At 34.2% G+C, this 22518-nt stretch overlaps 1 protein-coding gene across 1 annotated transcript; it reads left to right on the forward strand.

The window, feature by feature from the left end:
* The first annotated feature begins 2521 nt into the window (after positions 1 to 2521).
* LOC121974836 (protein RETICULATA-RELATED 1, chloroplastic-like) lies at positions 2522 to 21970 on the forward strand. Its single transcript, XM_042526095.1, has 8 exons — positions 2522 to 3068; positions 3150 to 3248; positions 3348 to 3571; positions 5730 to 5799; positions 5935 to 6014; positions 19759 to 19823; positions 20583 to 20777; positions 21600 to 21970. The coding sequence occupies exons 1-7, from the start codon at positions 2598 to 2600 to the stop codon at positions 20774 to 20776; spliced, it is 1203 nt and encodes a 400-aa protein (XP_042382029.1). The 5' UTR covers positions 2522 to 2597; the 3' UTR covers position 20777; positions 21600 to 21970.
* The last annotated feature ends 548 nt before the right edge of the window (positions 21971 to 22518 follow it).

The following is a 22518-nucleotide window of genomic DNA, read 5'->3' on the forward strand; positions in this document are numbered from 1 at the left end:
TTTGTAAGTGTTTATGAATCCAAGGTAGCACAAGGCCATAATATGGTGCTAAAGCTCACGGTGGACATATTAGAGAAATCAAAAGTTCTATGTGTATGATATTTCCAATCTTATCATATAGAAATTATGGTTTAAGTTCATTAACTACCATATATTTCGATGAGATTTTGAAACATTTATACTAATAGCAGGTTTAAGTTGAAAGACACCTGCTAGATACATATAACTTTGCAGTTGATTACAAATATCACTAAGTGAGGGATTGTTTAAATAGTGATATATGTTTAGTCCCACATTGAAAAGAATGAAGATGTTTGATAGGCTTATTAAAGGATGTGCATCAAGTATGTTATATTTAATTGGTGACCTTGGTAGTCAAGTGGAGCATATTTATATATATGTCAAAGATGGGCACTTGGGGCACGTGGGCACATATAGAAAATTCAGAATTAATTTAATTTTAAAATTTTTCTTGGTGAACAGATGTGACAGTTAACGTCCATTCATGAATAGGTGTCTCCACAACCTTTCCCAAAGGTTGCATTATTCACTATATATACATCCTTTTAATATCTTCTCGGTAATCACTTTTCATTCTCTAATTTGTCTTGGGAGAATCTATGGAATTGTTGTCTATAGATTCTACATTGTTTTGAGTATCCTGGAGGAAATTTGTCGCTAAAACCCGGCAGCAACATAGTGGGGGCAAAATTTCCTTAAGGAAAGTGATTCACGCTCAAAACAAAGTTCCATCTTCGTACTGCTTCTAACACCAAATGGTTCGCGAGCTATTCGGAGCTTGATTTGGTAAAAAACTCGTTTGAATTCGTTTGTTTATCTTATCGAGTCGAGCTCGATTTCTAGCTCGACAACTTTATCGAGCCAAGCTCGAGCTTAAGGACATTCAGTTCGTGAGCTCGCGAACGTTTTTGTTTATAGGTTCGTGAGCTCGGGCTTGAGCGGGCTCGTTTAAAGGGCTCGAGAACATGTTCATTTATAGACTCGTGAATTCTGGCTCGAGCTTGACTCGATTAAGAGTTTGTGAACATGTTTAATGATATGTTGAGTTTGGAAATTTAATGTTGTAGTTTGGGATGTTCAATGATGTGCTGAGTTTATATTATTTTAGTTATTACGTTTGTTGAATATTTATTCAAATGAGTTTTCAAACTCGCTTAATAAACTTGCAAAACGAGTCTTAAAACGAGCTGAACTCATTTAACGAGGTAGGCTCGTTAATTATGATAAACGAACTAATAACGAATCGAACTATTCGTGAACTTGATAATTTTAAAACGAGCCAAGCTCGAGTCTTGTGAAAAAAGTTCGATTCAAGTCGAGCTAAAACCTGAATATAAATTAAATGAGCTGAACTCGAGCCTAATATTGTTCGACTCAGTTTGACTCGTTTACATCACGAGGGGAGGACAAAGAGGGTGAGTAAAGAAAATAAAACAATTGAATAAAAATAAATTAATATAACAAACACAATTTTAAATTACAGTTTCATGTGATTAGTAAAAAAAAAAAAAATGGTAGAAATGAATGATTTTATATGAATAGAATAAATTATAATATTTTTATGGAAATAAATTATTAAATTTCAATATAGGAAATTGATGTCTTTAAAAACGATTTTTTTCCCCTTCAAATAATCAACCAATTGAAATCTATTCGTTACCAAACAAAGGTATGTATTTTCCCTTATAATGTTTGTAATGTTGGAAATATAAAAAAAATACAGTATCTCTTTTACTTAACACCATGTTGATTTTTAAAAAACTAGAGTATAAACTCTGAATCATCTTATGTTATTAATTTTTAAAAATTATATGGAGTATAAAATTCGAATCACTGTATGTTACTAATTTTAAAAAATTAATAACTTAAAATCAGTATTTTACTGTGTTGTTTAAAATAAGCAATATTGTTGATGTTTAAAAATTAACAATATTATGGAATATAAATTTCAAATCACTTTTTACAATATTATTGATTTTATAAAATTAACAATACAGTCCAAAATGATTCAGATTTGTTTTTAATGAATAAGAAGAGAGACAAGTAAAAAATAAGAGAAACTATATTGTTTGAATATTTCTAAAACTACTTATTAGAGAATCCATATTAAATCTAATTATAGCAACAAAATGTTAGACTATGATAAGATTTTTATGTAATTATTAAAAATAGAAAAGGATAATTTATATGAATATAATAAATTATAATATTTTTTTAATAAAATATGATGAAATTTCAATATAGGTAATTGATGTATTTTAAAAAAGGATTTTTGTCTTAAAACAATCAATCAAAAGAAATCTTAAATATAGTAACATAATATTAGATATTAAAAAAAAAAGAAATAAAATCATTTAGGATGGAAAGAATGAATGGTGTTGGATTAATGGTGTTAATCATTTATCACACCATTAATTACACTCCTAAGCGATATTAGGTAATTGACACATGCGTCGCACGTGAGAGACGTTACGTTTGGTGGCGGTCGCATGTCCAAGTAAACCGCTCGCCTCCGCAAGGGTTTTACTTCGCTGTTAACTTGACGTAGGCAAGCGAGCGGCTGGAAGGAGCTGGCAATGGCGTTCTCCTCCTCCTCGACCTGCTCGAGAGCTTTCTACCACGAATCTTCTTCCCTCAATGCTGCCCGTTCCGGTTCGTTCGAGATCAAGGGTATGAGGATCCAATCCAACACCAATCCCAGTCCACTCGGTCTTAGTTCTTCCATCCCAAAATCCCTCTTTGTGTCCCCTTTCATGGCTCCTGGACGTAGTCTTTTCCATCAGATGAGGGAGTGGAGTTTCTTTTCGGCCCTTGATCATGGTAATGGAGCCGGCGGCGACGATGGACGACGAACTAGCGGAGGAGGTGGCGGCGAAGAAGGGGATGCTGATGATAGTGAAGAGAAGGAATTTGGACCAATTATGAAGTTTGATGAGGTAATTAGGGAAACGGAGGCTCGTGGCGTCAGCCTACCTCCTGATATGTTGGAGGCGGCGAAGCTTACAGGAATACGGAGGGTTCTTCTCTTCAGATACTTTGAATTGGAGGTATTCTAGTGTGGCTTTCAGCTAAAGATAGTTGCTTCGGATCAAAGATCTCATCTTTGCTTCTTTCTTTTGTTAATGAAGGCTGCGTGGTGGCCGCTTGGTGCTTCCATTAGGAGTTGCTCCTTGCTTCGTTATCGGATGCTTGCTGACACATCATTTCTTTTTAAAGTGGCAACCGAGGTCTGTTGAGTTCTATAATTTCGACCTTTTCTATGTTGGAATGGAGAGTTTGAGAAGTTTCTTTTAGAATGTCAGTTTCTTATCACTGAATCACTGCAGGTAATTATTGATTCTTGTTGTGCAACTTTTGCGGAAGTTCAAAAGAGGGGGAAAGATTTTTGGGCCGAGTTTGAGTTGTATGCTGCGGACCTCTTGGTTGGGATAGTCGTTGACATTGCTCTAGTGGGATTATTGGCACCCTATGTAAGGATTGGACGGTCATCTGCGGCAGCAGTGGGTTTTTGGGGAAACCTTATGCGTGCCTCTGAAGCATTGCCTAGCAGGTAAGTATCCAATTGTCTGCTCATACTTCATTCTTTCCATTTGTTACACTCCTGTTTATCCAGATTCTTGAATTTATAGTTTCCCTATTTCATGCTAACCTTTCTACTCTCCGCATGCCACATCAATGTCATGGTTTTCACTTATTAAATGACGTTAGTTTGACTTATGCATATTGCTTCTCTGTTTTCATGCTATGCACAAGGGCATACTTATCTGAATATTGATTGAGACAATGTGATAGAGGTCAATACAATCTACAGAAAAAGAGCGGAATCTGTTTATTACACTATAATGTTGTTTAATTTATTGCTACCTTCCCTAGTCATTCAAGAACTACACTAGTTGCTCAATCTGTAACTTTTGATAATTTGGATAAATCCTATTGGCATGTTTCCTATTATGTATCAGACATGGTAGCTTATAACTTGAATCTTCTATAGCATGATTGTTAAAATTGGTATAAAATCATCATTATCAAGATTGGATAATTAAAAGTCTATGTAGCAGTTGTTTTGGATGGGTTGGAATGGTGAAATTGGGATGGATAGGAAATAAAAGAAAGAAAATAACTTAGAATTATTTATGTGAGATTATAAAAGATGTTAAAAAATCTTAAAATGATGCATATTATCAATAGATAAATTCCAAATTATAATATAAAAATTTGAAATAATAAAATTATATTAGCATGTCAATTGATAACATAATATTAGATTTATCTAAAAGAATTATATTGCCATTTTACATACATTATCTATTAGGATATTCTTAATAAATAACGCTATATTATAACAATTAACAAAGACACATATGCATATGCAATATCTATTGCCCTAGGGCGTAGCTGAGTTGGTACATAAGCGGTAGATTTGCATCAATGGGCAAAGGTTCAAGTCGCAGCTACGGCAAATAACCCTTCCACTTAGAGGCCCGCTTAGTACCTGATTTAGCTCCCTTCATCTCATCGCAGGGCCGGCGATGAGGGGCATTTGGTGTAAGCATTATCACATTTTTCATGAGTGTATGCAATATCTATTATAATATTCTTACTAAATAATTCTACATTGTAATGTTAATTAACACATACTCAATAAATAATGCCATATTGTAATGCCCTTTATTGTAATTAATATATATATATATATATGTATATATATATATATATATATATATATATAAGGGGCTCGATGCATGAAGCTCCCTCCATGCAGGGTCCCGGGGAAGGATCCATTCTATACAGCCTTACCCTACTTTTTGCAAGAGGCTGTTTATATATATACACACCATAAGGTAAGTAGGATAGCATTCTTAGACACACACACACACACACATACATGCAACTTTATTTGCACGTGCGCTTGTGTACAATATCTATTAGAATATTCTTAAATATACATACATAAGTCTTTAGAGGTGTGTAGGTGGGTGCATTTGTGTGCTTATTCTTAATATTTTATCCTATATGTTTAGTGGAGTCCTCAATTACCTCTGAATCAGAGTTTATTTGTTTACTATTAATGAAGACAAGTTTTTAGGCTCTTGTTGATCAACACAAGTTCATGGTAATTTTCTAGCTGCATTGAAACTACACGATTCAAGAGAGCGATGGAAAAATTTTCATTAGGATTCAAGTTGGATTGGTGAGAAGTTGGCTAGATCAACCAAGTTTCATTTCAACTGACTCCATGATTTTCATGCTCTATGTGATTTAAATCCAACAGTTTCTATCCATTATCTTGTGAAAGCTAATTCATTTTAAGCTAATTTCCTCATATCTTTAGTTTTTAACTCTACTAAGCTTTGTGAGATGCTTAAATTTTCAAGGAAGGCAAATCTATTTGCTAAGGTTGATACTGATCTAAAAATCGTTATCATTGTTATCCAATGTTGAGATCCATGTTCTGTAATTTAAGTATCTTTACTGGTGCAATGTCAGAGATTAGATGTCTCGGGCTATGGAAACTCAAGCTGAAACAAGTTTTGTTGAAATATTTCTTGTAGCTGCTGTAACATAGACTGACCTATAGATCTAAGACTCAGTAATTTGTATGGAATTGTTGTCATTCTGCAGATGTGGATAATATCTTGTTCTTTGGACTTTGTACTATTTTTTCTGGACTAATGCTTACATAGCCTCCCCCCTTTAACCACTGGCAGTGTTTTTGAGGCTGAAAGGCCGGGCTGCAAATTTACAATTCGACAACGCATAGGGACATATTTTTATAAGGTATGATGTCCTGTAATAACCGTTTGCAATTGGCAGACTTATTTTTACATAATCTGTTTGCATTTCAGTTAGGGTGCATATCCTCATAGTATCAACAAGATTAACACATATGCTCATTTTACATGTTCTCTTCAGGGAGTTCTGTATGGGTCAGTTGGATTTGTTTGTGGTATTATAGGCCAAGGTATTGCCAACTTAATAATGACGGCTAAGAGGTAAAATTATATCGTTTATATCTTTCAAGTATATGCTTCCAAGCTTTATGCCTTTATGGCTTGAAATGTAGTCATCTTATTTTTTGTTGTGGTTTTTTGTGATTAGGTTGTTTTTAGGTAATCTGTACAATGATTCTTGATAGTAGCCTTTCTAAAAAAAAGGAATAGTTCCTTGCTGTTAAAAGGAATAGGGTGTGAGAGGAGAAGATAAAACTCCACTTTTAGACTCACATCTCAAAAAGGGTTCCTAAAATATACTTAAATAATAAGAGATCTCCCACCTGAGTGGTTTGGCCTTTTAGATTGGATTGATCTCTTTCTTGGATTTTAATATCAAGAGGAAGTTGAGGTAGATGCTCGAGCGGACATAGAAGAGGAGCAGAGTGAGAAGAAAAGGAAGCGAGAGAACGCCGAGGTTGAGGGGAAGATTAATAAGAAGAAAAAAAGGGAAAGAAAAATGAGAAGAAGCTAACGGGGAAGTGACCAACAAGCGTGGTAAAGGGGAACACTAGTAAGAAAAGGGGCGAGGAGGAACGACAACATGGTAAGGGAACTAAGGACTGGTGATCGACGGAGAGGTATGAATGGGCGGAGCTGAAGCTGCTAGAGAGATTATGAAGGGAGAAAAGGGTCATGCTAGGGAATCCCATAATGCGGCACACATTGAGAGAGGAGGCGAGGAAGCACATCAGCAACATGGGTCTCCTGAACCATCTTCTAGAACACATGGTGGGAAGGTGGTGACTAACAACGTTGAACGGTTTTGTCAGCGGTTGGGCGCCATGGACTATTGGCTCGAACTAGCAGAGCTGGTGGACTTCTGGAGCGGCTTGGGAAAGCTGATGTGAGATATCGCTTCGTTATTGATATTGGCAACTCCTTGACTGAAGCCTGAAGCCTAAAGTCTAAGAGTGTTGGAATATGATCTGGAGTAGTATCACAGAGATGTGGCTCTTCGTTTCTTCGTCAAATAAAGAATATTGATGACTTGTAATTAGTAGCATTAGAATGTTCACCTTAGCAATGTTTTGGACTGCGATTTGTGATTTGGTCTGATAGAGCTTTGCTAGGCACTCTGGGTCATCTGACACAGGCTAGGTTTATCCCTATTTTTAATATAGAATTAAAATATTTGTAATTTTTTTAAAAGTAAAAAACAAATAATTAAATATGTTTATAAAAGATTATATTTATTATTTTTATATTAATTTTTTAGACATTTTCTATTATTTTGTTTTATATATATATTAATTATTCTAAATAGGTTTGGCATGGGCCATGCCTAGTTTAGCATCATGCCAAGCTACTTGGCATGACTTTTGATGGAAGCATACTCAGCCCGCATTTGTGAATTGAAAAGCTCTTTATCCAATTTGATCCATGACACATGCTCGTCTAGACTGACATAATATAGTTGTTGTCGTGTCAAGCATGTCATGACTCAAATCATATCGGGTGCACTAGGTCAATTCATTTTATACACCTCTAAAATGAAGTACATTTAAATGTTCAAAGAGATTTTATATGGCATTTGGTTCAACTAAAAATAGGATAAAATAATTATTTTAGAGATTATATTTGTTGGTCTGTTTGACCCAATAGAAAAAATTTGTCAATGTCTGTTTAACTTATCCAACCTACCTACCCTTATTGGCTATGAGCCATCGTACCCAACCAATTGATTGAGGTTTAGCTCAACCATTTTTCCAATTTACATGTTCTCTATAATCTAATTTTATAATATGTATTTTATGAAATTTTAAATAAAAAATACATATATTGAAGAATGAGTTATACAAGTTGCTCTTAACATAAATTAAGAAAAATCCATTTGTGTCTAGAGGATCACATTCTAATAGGAATTAGGAACTGATTTTTAAATCCATATTCTAATAAGTCAAATGAATCATTTAGAATTATATTAAAAATGTTGGTGCAGGGAATACCAGATAGTTGAACCTAGGTTTTGATATTGGCAAAAGATTTAAAGCCAAGTTTCATTGTGATCTAATGAAGGTTGACTAAGTGTGCAGATAACTCAATAAAAAGTCCTAGTAGATCAAGTTGATTGATACTAGACAAGGTAAAAGTCCTAGTGGATACTAGGCAAAGAGAAAGCCCTAGTTGCGCCTAGGCAAGGAAGTCTTGGTCGGACTAGGCAGGAAGACTTGGCGGATCAAATACACCAGGAGGGAAGTCTAGACGAGTCTGGAGAACCGGACGTCTATCAGTTCGATGGGTCTAGAGGACCAAACATCGAGAGGAAGCCCTTAAGTCAGAGGATCGGATGCCTAGCACAAAATCCAAACAGATCTAGAGGACCGGATGTTTGGCAAGATAGGTAAACCCTCGCCTTCCCTTGAAGGGAATAGAAAGCGTCGGTCCGGCCTAGGGTTTCAGCAAAATCTAAATTCAGGATCGGACAGTCACGAGACTGTCAAATCTCTTAATTTTTGATTTCATATTATGTCTATTGTGCTAACTTTGTGATGTGGGAAATCAAAGGTTGTCGGAGTTAGGGCATTCCATGCGTTCGGAAGGGATCTGGACGTCTAGACGTCCAGATAGAATCAAGCGCATGGGATGGCTCGAACCCAGCCATGCGAGCAGCTGAGTTGGCATGCTTTGGTAGCTGGCACACGACAACTTCCAAGTGCCTAGATCCAGGTGCTCGGGAAAGGATAAATGTGACTCGGATAAAGCGTCACCCAGGTGCAGCCACGTAGCAGTTTAGGCGCCCGAAAGGGATACAGGTGCCTGGATATAGATAAGTCAACGACGAAAGGAGATCAGATAGACATTGTTCCAGGCGATTGGAGTCGACCTATATAAAGGCCCTTTGTTCAAGAGCTCAATACACTGTTTCAATCAAACTTCTTGCTCCCGAAACGCCAACACTACACCGAGACACTACTCTGACAAATGCACAGAAGTCCACATCTCAATATTGTTGGTATACTTAGCGCTTTATTTCATTTCGTCTTATTCATACTTCATTTTTAAGAATGGTAAACTTGTTACCGATCCCAATTTTTGTAATTGACGGATTGATAGTGAATTGCTCATCGAAAGCGATCAACGGTCTTGGCCCTCGGACTAACGGCATAGGCTATGAACCAAGTAAAAAGAAACGTGTCTTTCTATGCTTAGCTTTGTTTTTATTTCCGCTGTTATCTCTCGAAAAACTGTGAAAAAAAACATATTTTCCACTGTTTTTATATCATCTCTTGATACGCATTATTCACTTCCCCTCTAGCGCTCATCTTCAATTCTACAAAAAGAACATATTTTCCTCTATCTTCTCTCTAAGCTTTCAGAATCCACTCTTCACTTACATGAACAGACCAATAAAACATTCCTATCAAGTTTCAGATATGTAGTATGGTAATAATCCCAGGATCGCATCCAATGCAGTAAGGTGGTGCTTCAAGAACATGTAGACCGGCTTCGTACTTATCGCTCTACCTGAACGACCATTCCTAGCCCTGACATGGAGCCAAGGGCATTCCAAATCTGCTTCCTACGAGAAGGATTGGAGTCATCTACCAGATTGGCTCTATGGTGATGCTCCTATGAATGCATCCACTGCAGCGAGGTGATGCCTCAAGAACTTATAAAGCATACCTTAGGACCAAAAGGACTCCAGGAAGCAACCATATATAGGAGCCCTAGTTGGACGCTAAGGGGATTCTGATCATTTGCTTTGGTTGACTTCCTCCTGCAGTTGACATTGCAGATCCTTCAACGAAAAGATGCATTAGCTCACTTTTCGGGCAATGCACAATGAATGATTCTGAAACTTACGGATGCATGTACCCTCTAAACATTTCCTTCAAACTTACATTAGACAATTCATATATTTTTTCATCAGCATTATACTCAAGCCACCTTTGTCTCATCTATTTGAGGTAAGCTAAATCATACTGCTCCATTGAAATTTATACAAGATTATATTATTAGTAATATTTAGGTCAATTAAATAATATGAAGAGCACATATGTTAACATTTTTTTTTTAGTTTAACCGCTAGGTATTCCCACCAGTAGGTTAAAAAGTCACCTTCTTCCGTCTCGAATCAATCGCCGCACCACCATAGCTTTTGCCGCCGAGGCATCAACACGTTGCGACACGCCCCCGGAGCCCTACGATGGATTCGGACCTGTCACGCGAGCCCTGCGACGAGTCTGAACCCATCACGGGAGCCTGGAAAAATCTAAGAGAAATCTTGTTCTAAGAGATTAACGAGGTTAAATTAGTGGAAATTGATAATCTTGATTATTTGTTATTCGTTGAATTCTTTTATTAGATATTTTATATCATGCACTTCTTTCTTATGCTCACTTGCATGTTTGACCTCCATTTGATTTGTTGAGATTTGTACATTGTATTGGTGGAGTTTCTTTAAAAGTATGTATTTTGTTAGTCTTATTATGCCGACACATGCTTTGTTAGTTTTTTAAAGGCTAGCTCATGTGAGGCTTGACAACATGGTATCAACAATTAACAAAACTAACTAAATACATATCTATGGAGAAACTTCATCAATACTATGCACAAATCTTTGTAAATCTTCAGAAGTGAGTATAAAAATGCAAAGTGGATATAAGAAAGAAGTGCATGATGTAAAATATTTCATAAAAGAATCCAACAAATAACAAATAATTAAGATTATCATTTTCCACCATTTTAACCTTGTTAATATTTTAGCACAAATTCCTCTTAAATCTTTTCTCTTAGACGGTTTTATCATTTCTCATGTTTCCTCTTTTATACTTTACAACTATTTTCTTTTTAATTTCCCAAGGAATTATATATATATATATAGAGAGAGAGAGAGAGAGAGGAGTGATCTCCTGTGCGCCCGCACAGTGCGCGACTGTGCGCGTGCGCATTGAGATCACTCGTTTTTTTTAATTTTTTAATATTTTAAATTAAAAAAATTAATATTTTCTTATATAAATTTCTAATGCATTAATATATCCCCTCAACATATTACAAACTATTTTTTTTTAGATTTTATCTCTAGGGTTCAGACTTCCTAATTAGGTTATAGTGTTTGGTTTAAAAAATAATAAATTTAAGTATTTATTGAGTATTATAATATGTTGAGGGGATATATTAATGCATTAGAAATTTATATAAGAAAATGTTAATTTTTTTAATTGATTTTTTAATTTAAAATATTAAAAAAAAACGAGTGATCTCCTGCGCACGCGCACAGTCGTGCACTGTGCGGGCGCGCAGGAGATCACTCCTATATATATATATATATATATAATTTTGATATCCTGCGCGAACGCATAGTGCGCGACTGTGCGCGCGCGCAGGATATCACTGGTTTTATTTTTTTTAATTTTTTAATTAAAAAAATAATTAAAATATTTTTTTTAAATTTTATTTCTAGGGTTCAGGCTTTGGGTTATAATTTTTAAGCTATTTTTTTTTTAGATTTTACCTCTAGGGTTCAGGCTTCCCAATTAGGTTATAGTGTTTGGTTTTAAAAAAAAATAAAATAAAATAAATTTAAGTATTTATTGAGTATTGTAATATGTTGAGGAGATATATTAATGTATTAGAAATTTATATAAGGAAATGTTAATTTTTTTAATTGATTTTTTTAATTTAAAATATTAAAAAATTCAAAAAAAAAAAAACCGAGTGATCTCTTGCGCGCGCGCACAGTCGCGCACTGTACGAGCGCGCAGGAGATCACTCCTATATATATATATATATATGGCGAATGTATGAAAGATGCATCATATATAGGGATGAACGACTTGCAATTCATCTAGAATGAAGTGCATTATAAACATATATGAACACATAGGGTGAATAACCTGCAATCCATACAGTAAAGATGTAAACTATATGCAGGGTGAATGATTCACAATCCACCCTATATGAAATACATCATAAATATATATAGAAAGGGTGAATGACCTGCAATTTATCCAGATATGCACCTCACAAAGGGAACTTGCAATCCATCAAGTGAGAAAATCATCTCATATAAAATGACTAACACTTACACATGCACAAAAAGGCTCGAGGGCCTCTTTTTTTGCATAAAACCAATGCTCTATGCTATAAGTAATTCATTTATTTTATTAAGTCAATATAAGTCATCACACAAGTTCGTTAGAGTGTGAAGCTAAAGCATTATACTATATGTAGTCACACAATTCTTTAGAGGATGAAACTGAAATTTTATATTATGAGTAAACATGCAACTTTTTTAGAGAGCAAAGCCAAAGCTCTATGATATAAGTATTGTATTTATTATCTCATCAATTTAATATCAGTAGTAATGCAATCCCTTTCAGAGCACGGAGTTGGAGCTCTATAATATAAGTGTTACATTCATTATGTCGTTAATTTTAGTTTAAATAATCACATAGCTCCTTTAGAGTACAAAACCTAAACTCTATGGTATAATTTATCTATTACTTTATTAGTTGACATAATTAATTTTGTAATTTAATTTGTTATGGTTCTCAAAAGGGAACTAACAGAATAGATATTCAAGTTACAACTATGAATATGAAAGGTCAAACAATATAAGAGAGAATTTTCAAGCAACAACGGTAGAGATGAGATCATTTGTAACAACTTTATAATTATGTTTGCTTTCATAAATTTAATCATGCACAAGATATAAATGAAATGAACAACCAAGAAAACTCATCTGATCGAAAACTTGAATACCATTGACTCACCCCAAGATAACTCTAGGCTCCTCCAACTGCTAGGACATTAAGAGCAACATGTGTCACAAATTTCCCACTATTTATATCAATTTTAACATGCTAGTACCCTCATACCAATCTAATTCGTACTTGGTTACAAGCAACAAAACCTACTTGAGATGATTTGATAGAAATCCATTCAGTAGCTTACACAAGATTCAAGACCTAGGATTTGTCGAAGAAGAGAGTATCGACAATAACGAATGACAATGGTGGCTGAGGCTCCTTTTGTTGAAAAATTTCAACAGAAGATGGCATGAGGCGGTACTAGCATCGCAGGGCGGCGATAGTGGCACAAGGCGACAACAATGGCTCCAAAATGGCAGTGTTGCAGGATAGGGACATTGCCAGGCAGCAACTTTGTGAGGATAGGGAGTGATACGGTGGCGATGACAGTGGTAAGGCCATGACAATGAGAAGGATTTTACATGGGCCACGGCGATGTAAATAGATTGCTAGCAGTGTGAGAAGAAAGAGAAGTGATGAATGTGTGGGAGAAAAAAAGGGATCTCCTTTTATTTTTGCACTTCAAAAAAAATCTAAAATTTGCCTGAAGTTATAATTATAACTAGGCCCTTAAATTTAAATAATATAACTGAATTTGTCTCCTTTCATATTTTATGAGTTTTCCTTCTTCTTCATCCCCTTTGCTCTTGAGTTATCCCTCAATCGACTAATTCTGAGGTTTCTCATCTATTTGATTATTTAGACATGAATCAAGCGCTGAAGCTTCAACACCAATAGGCCTTGATGCAGTAGGTGATGCTCCACTAGTAACAACAATAGCTTTACCATTTAGGAATCTTGGATCTTGTCTTTTGATTGATGGAACCTTGTGTAGGGACTGTTTTATCCTATGAGAACTCATGTTTGATGACGTAACTTTGTGTTAGAAAATGTTTTCTTGATTGTTAAGATTTGAGAATTAGAACATATCTATACTTGTAGATTGAATTATGAATGTGTTATAGATGCTTTAAAGGGGTGGTCAACATCGATTTGGAAGTTCTTCTTTGAGGTGGGTAAATCTACCCTTTAATTTCTTATATGTTCCTTTGTGCATGAATAAAGATATGATATATATATATATATATATATAAAACTATTTTCAAAAAAGAAGATTTAAATAATATTTAAAATAGCGAAATTAAGTTTTAAAATAGGGCATTTTATCAAAGGGCGCACATATATTTCAAAAATTGCCAAAGAGCCACCACACTATAGTATTTATCAAAAGACGTACTTCTTTCCCAAAATATACCCTTCATTAATTTTTTTTAAAAAAAATTCTCTCGTTGGCACGACCGACCTGGCCGCACGCCTGGCCGCACGACCGGCCTGGCTGTGCACTGCTAAAGGCTATCATGGTCGCATGACCGGCCTAGCCACGCAGCCAAAGGTCACCGCCCGTCATGGTCGTGTGACTGGCCTCAGCTGTAGCTGACATAGGAGACATTTTTTTTATATTTTTTAATGAAAGGGATATTTTGGCAAAGAAATGTGCCCTTTGGTAAATATCAAACTGTGGTGCGCTTTTTGAAACCTATGAACGTCCTTTGGTAAAATATCGTTTAAAATAAAGTAGACCATTAGGGGTGAATAAATGATATTCTTTTCATGCTATACACATATGTAGTTGTTCTTATAAGTATTAACATGGGAAAGGTTGGTTTTAGAATTAAAATAGAACATTGATTTACTCCTCAATTATTACCTATCATTAGACCTTTCATGCTAGTTGTTGATTTAGATGCTAATACTTCTGTTTTATATTGTATATCTTATACATAGAGACCAGATGGTAATATACTCATACTAAAAAGTTATTTAAGGTTAGTCGTTTAGACTAACTGATAAGATGTGAATCCAAAATAGAATAAATGTGGTGTAAAGATTTTAAGCAGTACAATACTGATTTTAAATGAAGAAAAGAAATACTCAAAGGTGAAAACTTTAACTCTAACCTTATACCAAAGTAACTAACTACTCACATGAGGTTGTAGTACGAGGAGTCATCACGGGTAGGATTTATTAGCACGAGGGCCTTATCTTGTTGTCTATCACCAGTTAGGATGTGGATGCTGGCTTAAGTGATTCACTTCTTAGTTGATTTATTGGTGTAATAATGTTGTATTATATGAGCTAAAGTTCTAACAAGTGATATATAACAATATAGGACCGCCACAAATAAATATTGACCACGAGCAACCAGTCACTACTAGTATAAGGCTACATTTAAAGTTTTCACTTTTAGTATTTTTTTCTTTATTTTAAATCATTATTGCCCCCACTTAAAATCCTTACATCATATTTGTTTTATCTTGGATTCACATCTTATCGGTTAGTCTAAATGACTAACCTTAAATAACTTTTTAATACGAATATATTAAAAACACAAGTACTAGCATCTCTAGGTATGAGATATACAATATAAAACACAAGTATTAGCATCTAATTCAACAAGTAGCATGAAAGGTACATAACAATTCAAAAGTAAATTAGAGTTTCTATTTTAATTTTAAAATTAATCCTTCCCATGTTAATTCCCATATGAACACCCTCAATATTTGTATAGCATGAAAAGAATATCATTTATTTACCCCCAATAGTTGACTTCATTTTAAAACTCAATTTCGCTATTTTAATTATTATTTTAACCTCTTTTTTTGAAAACAATTATAAAAGCATGCGAGGACACACATATATATGATCATTTTGTATTTTTATTCATACACAAAGGAGCATGGAAAGAAATCAAAGATTTACTCACCTTAAAGAAGAACTTCTAAATTGATGTTTACTCCTTTAATGCATCTACACACACTCATAATTGTTCCAATTCTTAATTATAATTATAAGAATTGAGACAATATTTTCGAACACAAACTAAACTTAACCATCAATTATCATTGTCATAGGATAAAATAGTCCCTACAAAAGACAAGATCTAAAATCCTGAAATGGTAAAGTTCTTGTTGTTATTGTTGGAGCATTACCTACTGCATTAGAGCCTATTATTGCAACTTCAACCCTTGATTCATGTCAAAGTGATCAAATAGATGAGGAACCTTAGGATTGACTGATCGATGAAGAACTCAAGAGCAAAGGAGATGAAGAAGAACGAAAATTAACCACATATGAATGGAGACAAATTCAGCCTTGGCTAAACAAAAGGGAGCTTGGTAGGGATTTCAGTGGTTGAACGGGAGAGGAAAACTTGAGGGTTCATGCTCACCAATGATCACATGAGAAAGGAGATGATGTTGCTTAGGGTTCAATCTTAGCAGATGTTGATGATTGAGAAAAATAGTAGAGAAAGGTAAACTCCTCGTGTATGTAAATAATATATAAAACCCTAGACCAAGTGAACCTGAGCATACAATAAAACCTAAATTGTTATCTGGTTCAACCATAACACTTCCAAATTAGGCTTGGTTTGAACTTAATTAATTCTAATCACAAGGTCCATCTGTTATTAGAAGAAAAATGGATTACATTCTAATCTAATTTATCCTAAAATTGATTTAGTTTAAGACTAGTTCAACACTTATCTCTAACTCGAGTTCAATTACAACTCAACTCCTAATTAATTTATTCAAATTATCCCCAAACTCATTCACTATTTTCTAATACGCCTTAAATATAAATTCAATTTCCTGATATTTTAGTTTCTTGGAATTTCTCAAATATAACAGGAAGTGTGTAAAAATCACTTAATATTGTCTTATATCTCCTTTTGAGAATTGTATGCTTCTTGTCATCTATATGCATAATATCATTGTAACTAGTCATGACTGTAGGGATCCCAAGGTTGAATACTTCATCACTTCATTTAGGGATCTGACTGCTTAGGTGAACTGAAATATTTTGCTGGTATGGAGGTGCTTAGGCGGAGATGTTTATATCTTTTAGCGTAATACTTGTTTGATATGTTGGAATAGACTAATGTGCTGGAAGATCAGCTTCTTGAGGATCCTTATGATGATTACTTAGAGTATAATCAATTAGCTAAATTACTTAGATATAACCAAAAAAACTTTACGGTGGTTATATGTCAGTTAAATGCTTTAGGGAGATACATTTTATACTATGATTAATGCCACCTTTAGATTATGGGTTATGTTGATGTTGACTAGGTAGTATAAAAGATCCACATTGGGCTACTATGCCCTCCCATGTGGTAATCTAATTTTTTTAAAGAGCAAGACATAAGTTGTCAAATACAAAGGAGTGTAATGCTATAATTCTAGCTATGGCTGAGCCTGTTTGGTTTAAATGATTATAATTGAGTTGGGATATGCTCCTAACAAGCCGATGAGAGTGTATTGTGACGCCGAAATTACCATGCCCATAAGTTTAATATAGTGTTCCACGAAAGGATAAACACATGGAGATTAATTGTAATCCAATGAAATTGTCATATTATTTATCATCAAGAGAAGGTTTCAGAAAGTGGATGCAAGTGATATGCAATCTACATATTGCATCAAGTTTAGCTTGTATGCAATAGCATATGCGATCAATTTTAAAATATTTAAAAATATTTGTATTGATATTTAAAGCATTTACCATTTGCAAAGCCACTGCATAAGTTATCATTAAGGTACTGTCTATCTCTCGTGGGTAGCCTCCTCAATGCCAACATCCAAAGGGTAACTGCATGACTCGGCTATACATATGTCTTCCACATTGTCTAGGCCCATGGCTTTTTAGGACTAGGTTGCCTAAAGAAATCATATGCCAATATGTGGTCACATTATGTCGTCCCTTCAAAATTCTCTTAAGTAGCTACTTATGCAGCTCATATGGGCTCTTTAGAAACCATGGTTAGTAGATTTGCTAACCATGGTTCATAATACCTTCGATCCAACTTAAGGAAGTGTGTCAAGGATCAAATTGTAAATACTAGGGATCTAATTGTAAATAATTAAATATATTGTACTATAAGATAGAGGGAACTACTAGAGTATCAAATCCCAATTTCATTTTTTCCCATTAATTGTAGTAGTTGCCAAAAATAACCTACAGTTTGAGTGAAAATTTGAGAGTTTGAATTTGGTTCAAATTTAAAATAATATTTTACATGATTAACACCACAGGTAAAATGGCCTTTTAAATCATTTTGAAGAATCTAATTTCTTTAATTTTTTCCCAGTTAGATGAGGATTGAAATTATTTTTACAACTTTCTTTCTTCCTTGTATACAGTTTAAACTATCTTACCTACTTTCTATCTTCTCTCAATACTTATCTTCCCAACTTTCTATTTTGTAGTGACATTCTATATACAAGCTTTAGTAAAATAGACAAAGGTGTAAAATTATGATATTGGTATCGATTTCAACATCAACTTGGAATAGTACCATTTTTGTGTTATGTTGTATTGATGTGATTGGAACAGTTCACATGATTTTACCTTTTGAGTCTCTCTTAATTGTTTCATTTACTTCAATGAACAAGAATTTAATGAATTCATAATTGAATTGAAATTTGGTAGAAATCATCACAAAAAATATAGAAGACATTTATAGCATACAGCACTAGTAACTTAGTAAGATTAGCCTTTTTAATAAGAGCCTCTTCTAATTCTAGAATGTATCTTGCATGGGATGAACCTTAGTTCTTGCAACATCCAAGTGAGATTGACATCATAATTCTCTATTACCTAGATTAGATACTGCATATATGTATTTAAGTATGTGTGTGTTTATATAAAATCGACACTGATCTGGAGCTAAGAATCGGTAGCATGTTGGTGTTTCTTAATGGAATAAGTCATCAAGTTATAGTGCTAGTATAAGATCTATAGCACGTTAAACGATGCTTAAATTTGTTTAAATGGAAAATTATAGAAGAGCCAACTATTGGGACTCATTAACAGTTTTTTTTTTTTAATTTTGAGATTGGTTATCAGATGAGGTAGGATCTTGACAACTATCTCCAAAGGTAATGGTATTAAGGCTGGTCTGACTGTTGAATCGCTTTTGAGGCAAGTTATCAAATGACTCTTTTGGAGTTTAGTTTGGTTCATTCAGATGTTTTTTAATCTTAGGAGAAAATGACTAAATGAGTTGGTGGTTGTGACTGCTATCTCTAGCATCACTAGGGCAATCATCACTCATGGAGCTTTTTTTTTCTTTAAGTTGAGTCTAAGTGATGAGATTAGATTCTTGCTTTAGGAGTAAATGTTTGTGGTATTTTTTCAGTTTGACTAGGTTTGGTATGATTGAACTTAATAATTTTTTTCTTTTTCTTAAATGTCATATATTCTCACTCGATAACCTTCTATCATTTGGCGGTGAGATCATGCAACCAAGATTGATCAAGAATGATATTGATACCAATCATGGGAAGAATAACAGACCATATTTGATCCTTATATTCTCATATATGGTTAAATATGGAGCATCGTTCTATGACTGATAAAGAGGTAAAGTTATAGTGACATGGCTTAGGTGTTAATTGTATTCTAGGGATTGCATTCGTGCAATTTCCACAATAAGTTTACAAGACTTACCTTTATAGTTTATAAATGAATGAAAGAGGTGTGTTATTCATATAGCGATAGTGTTACCTTTCTTGAGCCATCTTCAGCCTTATCAACTGCCACACAATGTTCCAAATTATTATCAGATCTGATAGATTTTCTTCATGATTTTTTAGTTTATGTAATTTAGCTAATGTTTGCTCAATATAATCTTGAAAAGAATATATTTTACTTTCCATGTGATTTCTTAGGTTATGTCTGAGTTCTCAAGCGTAGTTCTGAGATGAATTCCTTAATGTGTTTCTACTTTCTAATGTTGGGTTATTTACTTTATATGCAGCAAGTAAAGCTTTGAAGAGTTTGCTTTTTTCTCTGCTCTTCCAAATTAATTTTTTTTGTAGTATAGTGTGTAATGGTTTCCTAATTTTTTTTACACTGACGATATGGTGATGCAGTGAATCTTGGGCAATGTTACATCTTCTCTGTTAACTTCTATTTTTGTCAACATCCAGGAGTGTAAAGAAATCAGATGAAGATATACCAGTTCCACCTCTGGTCAAAAGTGCAGTTCTTTGGGGTATGTGATCAACTACTAATCCCTGTCAGTTGTCCTATATATTTGTTTCTTGAAGTTGATACGATGAAGACGTTTTACATTGATTTTTCTTTGACTTTAAGGTTCCAATCAACAGGTTTTGATTGTGTTGAGCAGCTTTGATGTTCAGGCCGAACAAATTGATTGAGTTGGGCAAGTCAACTGGGAAATTAGTCAGGATGGCAGGTCTGGTGATCAAATCAGGTGGGTAGGTTAGTTGGGCTGGTCGAATCTGACAGGTTAGTTTAGTTGGGTTGGGTGGTGTATGTTACTTTGCCTGGACGGATTAGTGGAGCTAGTCGAGGCAGTTAGGCTACAGTGGAGTTAGATGGAACAGTTTGGCAGATTGGAGCAGTTAGCTTTAATGAGGCAATTAGGACAGATAAGACATTGGACTGGTTATGGTAATCAGGTCAGTTAGGTCTGATGGATTGGTCAGGTATATTGTACAAGTAAAATAAGATAAATTCTTTGTACATTTTTTATTATGCAAACTATTCATTATCTATTCCTTGTAATAATCATACTAAAAACACTATTAGATTGATCTTCAATTTGTGAATAAGATCATTATTTATCTATAAATTTCATATGTATGAGTTATTTCTTCAATCTTGAAATAAATTAATTTGTGTTAACACTAGTTAAATATTCAAATTGACCTCTTCAGCTGTTATGATACGCTGTCTATGAAAATAAATCTGTGGGAATCCTAGACCTGACAAATTCTTTGCAATTTAGGTGTCTTTCTGGCAATATCTTCCAATACTCGTTATCAGATTATTAATGGACTAGAACGAGTTGTTGAGGCATCACCAGTTGCCAAACGTGTGCCTCCTGTGGCTATGGCTTTCACTATTGGGGTCCGGTTTGCCAACAACATCTACGGAGGCATGCAATTTGTCGACTGGGCTCGATGGAGTGGTGTTCAATGAGGTATTTGCATGAACTTCAACTCAATTTTTAAATAAAAACAAGTACAGAAATGGAAGCTGCAAATTATAGGAATTATATCAAGTTATTATTGTACGATACCTCTGTTGCATTTCGTTTTCTAACGGGTTAACTCTCCTTGTTCTCTTGCTTCGTCTTTTGCTTCCGTAGCTTTTACTCTTTCTTTTTGTTTTTTAAGTTTTTCCCGTTTCATCATTATTTGGATTATTTAAGTTTGCTTGCAGTCTCTTTTTTTTTTAACTACTTTGTGCTGTATTCGAAAATGAATATGGCCTCAACAAATATCTGTATGACTCCAAAATAAGAAGACATGTCACTAGAAATCTGTCTCGAACACATTCCATTACAGCATTTTTGATGAAATCTCATTTTAAAATAAAAACTGTTAAATGAGAGAAAACTAGTTAAGTTGATACAGACACATGAATTTTATAATTAGGTGAGAGTTGAAACAATTAGAGTTGAAAGTGTGAAGGGTAGTCAGAAACCTAAGAAAATATAAGTTTGTTGAATAAAAAGTAATTTCATTAATCTAAATGTACTAGTGATATAATATTGAATAGAGATCAATTAGACATCTAAGATCTATGTATCCAGCCCCAGATAGTTGTAAAGACAGACAAGAGCATACAAATACTCGAACACTACAAGCTTCAATTCTGGTACTTGAATTTTTTTTTGGCATATCAAAGTAAAAGCTCATTTGCTACTATCCCCTCTTCATGTTACTAGTTTGGAATCTTTTTGGCTATGAGCTAGGTATGTTCAAATTTAACTCACTTATGGTTGACCTAATTTTTGCAGGATCCATAGGATATTGATGTCGCATTATAAAATTTGCTGTGTCGCGTTGCTGGAATTGCTCGTTTGATGCTGTTTAATTTAGCGCGATAAAACAACATTGATTCAGTTCAAAAGAAAAAGCAACTAGTCGACTTAATCGTCATCTAGCTAGATAGTGCCGTCAATGTGGTTGAAAAAATTACAGTTTTTCTTATATTTTTCCTTGTATTAACTGTGAATGGTAGGATTCCTATTGATCTTATCCTGTTTTTAGATTATTCTATTGACTATTTCGAAATTTCAAGATTATTCTTTATTGAAATGTATTTAGTGCACTCAGTTCCTTCGGTTTCTTATATTGAACTCTAGAAGATGCTTCAATGTTCTATGCACTTCTTTCGAAAGTAAATACAAGCTTCTAAGATCGCTCTGCTACTGATCCAGTGGATGAAGTCATTCTGTATCATTTAAAGGCAAAAGAATGAGGTAAATGTTGATGATGTGGTAAAAGGCGATTTCCTTGTTCTTAATATTTCTGTTAATTTATTTTCAGGTTAACATAAAGAGATAAATCACAGGTGACTACTAGTCATTAGTACAGATGACCAAAGTATGAAGAAGATATGCTCAGACATATAGAATTTTGATCCTAAAATTTCATGTGATAATATTTCATATCTCAATCATAGTATCATGAGGATGAGGTAAAAATAGATCATGGAACCAGTGCAGATTGCTATCCAAAGAGCAGCTAAGAAATGATTCAAGTATTTAAGTGGAGGTTTATCTCCTCATCCTCTGCCTATACAGCATTTGTTTTCAATCTCTCTATCTCAATATATATTGTTTATTGGCTATCTCTATCTCAATATATATTATTTATTAGCAATATGAACCTGAGTGATATCAACTTGCTAAATATGTTTAATATATATATAGA

Source organism: Zingiber officinale, chromosome 4B, assembly GCF_018446385.1.
Source record: "Zingiber officinale cultivar Zhangliang chromosome 4B, Zo_v1.1, whole genome shotgun sequence".
NCBI classification, from domain to species: Eukaryota; Viridiplantae; Streptophyta; class Magnoliopsida; order Zingiberales; family Zingiberaceae; genus Zingiber; species Zingiber officinale.

Excerpts from the sequence above, each read along its gene's own strand:
- LOC121974836 (XM_042526095.1), top strand. The coding sequence starts at position 2,598 with ATGGCGTTCTCCTCCTCCTCGACCTGCTCGAGAGCTTTCTACCACGAA. Across the intron at positions 3,069-3,149 it reads TCAGATACTTTGAATTGGAG|GCTGCGTGGTGGCCGCTTGG; the intron begins GTATTCTAGTGT and ends TTGTTAATGAAG. Across the intron at positions 5,800-5,934 it reads TAGGGACATATTTTTATAAG|GGAGTTCTGTATGGGTCAGT; the intron begins GTATGATGTCCT and ends TGTTCTCTTCAG.